Below are 5,217 nucleotides of genomic sequence, written 5' to 3'. Positions count from 1 at the left end.
TTTAAAAATATATTTGAAGTTATTAATTTATTAATTTGTTGTGATTTATAGTATTTTTTGTGTAATTTTTTAAATAATATATGTTACTTCTGTTCCAATTCACGTGAATAATCATAAATATTTTCAGTTGTTAATTTACTGCGAATTCTAGAACTTTTGACGTTATTTTCAAATAATATATGTTACTTCTTCTATTTCAATTAGTCAACCAAATTTCTTATAATATTTTCAATTGTTAATTATTGTGATTTATAACATTTTTTATGTAATTTTAATAATAATATATATTATTTCATTTGTTCCAATTCATATGACAATGATGAAATTTTAAGAGTCAACTAAATATTTTTTTTTAAAAAAAGAAGGTTGTACCTCTAATATATTTTGTAGTTAAAATAATAAATGTAGTAGTTAAATTTCAAGAAGTATAACAGGTTGAACAAAAGAATTAGATACAAAACATAAACAAATTTTATGGTGGAAGAGGCACAAATATGACTTGATATGTGAGGCATTATTTTAAATTAAAAAATATGTAGGTCCCACCTTTCCTATTCAATATCGTTTTATTTTAGTTAAATTGTATTTTTGCATAACTTCATGTATATATGTTGAAGTAATTGAATTGGTGGGAAATTATCTCTATTTCTATAAATTTCTGATGAAAATCTCACCGTTAAAGACATTTTTGATTGAAACAACAAACAACAACAACAATAACAAACCCTCTCCAATTCCATAGCTAGGGTCTAAGGAGGGTAAAGTGTACACATACCTTACTCATAGCTCGTGAAGGTAGAGAGACTGTTTCCAAAAGATTTCACTCAGATTTTTAATCGAAAGTCGATCGTAAATATTTCGTACAAGTTAATATTTGACGGAATTTATCAGAAAATCTACTTATTTTTAATTTATTAAGAAATTATTTTCTTATATTCATTTTTGTTGTTAATTTTCATAACCTCATGTATATTGTTGTAAATGTTATGTATATTAGTGGGTTTTACATGATTGGAGTGATGAAGAATGCATACAAATATTAACAAAGTGTAGAGAAGCAATTCCACAAGATAATGGGAAAGTGAAAATATTGGAAGCAATAATTGGTGAAAAAGAAGAAAATATTATAAGAGGATCAAATAATAAGAAGCTCAAAGATGTTGGTTTAATGTTGGATATGGTGATGATGGCTCACACAAGCAATGGAAAAGAGAGAACTACAAAAGAATGGGCTTATGTTTTGAATGAAGCTGGATTTAATAGACACACAATTAGTCACATTAATGTTGTTCAATCTGTTATTCAAGCTTATCCTTCTAGATTTTTACCGTGTTCGGAGACGAATTTAAAATGTAAACTCTGTTGGTTTATCTTTAAGGTTCTTAAAAAGCATTGAAGTCGTTGTATTTTTGAAATTATTAATTTAAATCTGCTATTTGTTGCAACAACATATCTAGTGTATTGATCTTATAAGTGAAGTTTGATGAAGGTAGAGGTACATATACCTTACTCTTACCTCGTGAAGGTAGATAGACTATATTCGAAAGACCTTCGACTTATTGTTCAAGTGCATCAAATCAAACCTACTATTTGTTGCAACGAAAATAATGTCAACTCACATGTGAAGTCTGAGAAAGATAAAACTATAGAGACTTTAAATATATATATAATAATAACTTGAAAATATTGATGTGTGGTTCTTATTCAAAACTTATGTTCTGAAATCTGATCAATGCATGTGGGATTTAATACACACTATATCAATCAAATTAATGCTGGTCAATTATTCAAGCTGATCCTTATGTTTTATTACTACTGTTAGACATTGATTTAAAATTTAAAATTTATGAATTTAATCTACACAACTTCTAGCATGAAATTTGTTGTATTTTCAACTTACGAATTCGAGCATATTATTATTATAATCCTAATGGATTCATATATATAAATTCGCATTTTACATTGAACTTAGATAAATTTTATATTTGAATGTGACATCCTACTGATTGCATTTGCATGCATGTGCCATTCTCTTATTGACATTTTTTTGTTTGTTCGAAAAGGGTATAGAGTTTGATCGTTTTTTACTATTTTAAAAAAGGGAAAAAGGACAAATATGGAATGGTCCCTTGTGTTTTGAGAGTAGGTCTAAAGTTGTCCACTGATATATTTTATACTATTATTTCTATTTACAAGTTTTTAATGGACATTCGTAAAAAAATAGCTTATCGTTGAGAGATTTTCTATGAAAAGCATGTCGGAAACATTATTGACGAGCCAATTTCAAACGAATTTAATAAAAAAGTTATTTTAAAAAAAAATAGTGTTTACTGGATTTCCGATGAATTGTCTGTTAAAAACATTTTGAACGAAATTCGCTTTAGTTAAATAGTATTTTTGCATAACTTTATGTATATGTGTTGAAGTAATTGTATTGGTGGGAAATTATCTTTATTTCTATTAACCTTACACAAATATTGACGAAAATCTCACCGTTAAAGACATTTTTGATTGAAACAACAAACAACAACAACAATAACAAACCCTCTCCAATCCCATAGCTAGGGTCTAAGGAGGATAAAGTGTACACATACCTTACTCATACCTCGTGAAGGTAGAGAGACTGTTTCCAAAAGATTCATCACTCAGATTTTTAATTGAAAGTCGATCGTAAATGTTTCGTACGAGCTAATATTTGACAGAATTTATCAGAAATTCTAGTCATTTTTAATTTATTAGGAAAGTATTTTCTTATATTCAATTTTGTTTTATTAATTTTCATAACCTCATGTATATTGTTGTATATGTTATGTATATTAGTGGGTTTTACATGATTGGAGTGATGAAGAATGCATACAAATATTAACAAAGTGTAGAGAAGCAATTCCACAAGACAATGGGAAAGTGATAATATTGGAAGCAATAGTTGGTGAAAAAGAAGAAAGTATTATTAGAGGATCAAATAATGAGAAGCTCAAAGATGGTTTAATGTTGGATATGGTGATGATGGCTCACACAACCAATGGAAAAGAGAGAACTTCTAAAGAATGGGCTTATGTTTTGAATGAAGCTGGATTTAATAGACACACAATTAGTCACATTAATGCTGTTCAATCTGTTATTCAAGCTTATCCTTCTTGATTTTTACGATGTTCGAAGATGAATTCAGAATGTAAACTCTATCTTTAAGGTTCTTAGTAAGCATTGAACACGCATATTGTTTTTTTAATATTATGAATTCTAATCTACTATTTGCTGCAACAACATATCTAGTGTACTGATCTCATTAAGCATTGAACACGCATGTTGTATTTTTATTTTATGAATTTAATCTATACAATTTCTAGCATGAAATTTGTTGTATTTTTCAACTTATGAACTCAAGCATATTATTATTATACTAGATATTTGATGCCATGCCAGCACATGCCCAAATATATATGTTACTATTTTTTCCCTCAAATTTATGTGATATAAAGGAATTTTGAAGAATCAATCAAAAAAAATTATATGTTTTATTAAAAATATATTTGAAGTTATTAATTTGTTTTGATTTATAGTATTTTTTGCGTCATTTTTAAATAATATATGTTACTTCTGTTTCAATTCACGTGAATAATCATAAATATTTTCAGTTGTTAATTTACTGCGAAATTCTAGAACTTTTGACGTTATTTTCAAATAATATATGTTACTTCTTCTATTTCAATTAGTCAACCAAATTTCTATAATATTTTCAATTGTTAATTATTGTGATTTATAACATCTTTTATGTAATTTTAATAATAATATATATTATTTCATTTGTTCCAATTCATATAACAATGATAAAATTTTAAGAGCCAACTAAATATTTTTTTTAAAAAAAAAGAAGGTTGTACCTCTAATATATTTTGTAGTTAAAATATAATAAATATAGTAGTTAAATTTCAAGAAGTATAACATGTTGAACAAAAGAATTAGATACAAAACATAGACAAATTTTATGGCGGAAGACGCACAAATATGACTTGATATGTGAGGCATTATTTTTAAATTAAAAAAATATGTACGCCCCACCTTTCTTATTCAATATTGTTGTTTCTCTCTCCTGTCTTACTTAATTTATGAACAAAAAAATATGTGGGTCCTATTCGTTTTATTTTACATTGTTATTCCTTTTCCCATACATTTTACTCCACATTCGTACACTTGTCCATTTCTTTTCTTTTCCCTTTTTTTTTTTATAAAAAAATCTTTTATTCTTCATTCCTCTAATATTTCAGATCAATTTTAAGTTATGAATTTTATCTATTCAATTTTTTTTATATAATTCGTATATTTATTTTTTTCATAATTGATAGTTAACAAATATATTATTTTTAAATTTTTTAAATTACATAAAAATATGAGAATAAAAAATGGAGGAGAAAATTACAAAATGAAGAATAAAACCTTCATCTACGAAATAAAAGTTTAGATAGTCAATCAACTCGTTATATAAAAAACTATCAACCATAATGCCACAAAAATGGGAAATATATATTATATATATATATATATATTAATAGTTGTATATACAAAATATTGTTTTCCTTGTTTATGCGTTAAAATGATAGTGTTTATATAATTATTTATAATAAATTGAAGTAGATATAATTGTATGAAATAGTGACATTTGCGTCATATTTCATAAAAATAATAATTTAATTTCAGTGTAACATGTTTCAAATGGAACTTAAAAAAAACTGAGAAAATTAAAAAACTTGTTTTTATTGATTCGTTGTGGTTTGACAGTGAAAAAAAACACTAACCAATCAAATGTATATATACATAAAAGAAAAAAGAACAAAAATAGTCCCTTGTGTCTAGAATATGTTTAAAATGATCATGTAAATATAATTTTGAATAGTTTTGTCTATTATATTTATTAAAGTAAATGTTTTTATACTAATAAATCCTGATAGTTAGATTTAACAAGAATTACCATAAAACTTAACAAGAGCTCGTATTTGGATGTACATTTCTTATATCCTTTTATTTACTATTTTAGTTTATTTATATTACAATTTTTTCTATTTTTGTTTATTACATTTCTAAAATTTGACATACTATAATTGTTTAACGAGTCTATCAGAAATCTAATTTTAATCTATCATTTTATATTTGGACCAAAAGAATTAGATACAAAACATATATTGAAAACGCATGATAAATGAAAATCAGAAAACACACGAG

At 25.4% G+C, this 5,217-nt stretch overlaps 1 protein-coding gene across 1 annotated transcript in view; it reads left to right on the top strand.

The window, feature by feature from the left end:
• LOC102578799 ((RS)-norcoclaurine 6-O-methyltransferase-like) overlaps positions 1-3,141 on the top strand; it is a 6,277-nt gene extending 3,136 nt beyond the window's left edge. The window contains exons 3-4 of the mRNA XM_006353525.2: positions 998-1,378; positions 2,821-3,141. Of these exons, the coding sequence (XP_006353587.2) occupies positions 998-1,378; positions 2,821-3,141 (702 nt within the window). The remainder of the gene's footprint in view (positions 1-997; positions 1,379-2,820) is intronic.
• Positions 3,142-5,217: the final 2,076 nt, after the last annotated feature.

This window comes from Solanum tuberosum, unplaced genomic scaffold (assembly GCF_000226075.1).
Source record: "Solanum tuberosum cultivar DM 1-3 516 R44 unplaced genomic scaffold, SolTub_3.0 scf00155, whole genome shotgun sequence".
Taxonomy (NCBI): domain Eukaryota; kingdom Viridiplantae; phylum Streptophyta; class Magnoliopsida; order Solanales; family Solanaceae; genus Solanum; species Solanum tuberosum.
Note: the sequence above shows the minus strand (reverse complement) of the source record. Positions and strands in the feature narration are given on the sequence as shown.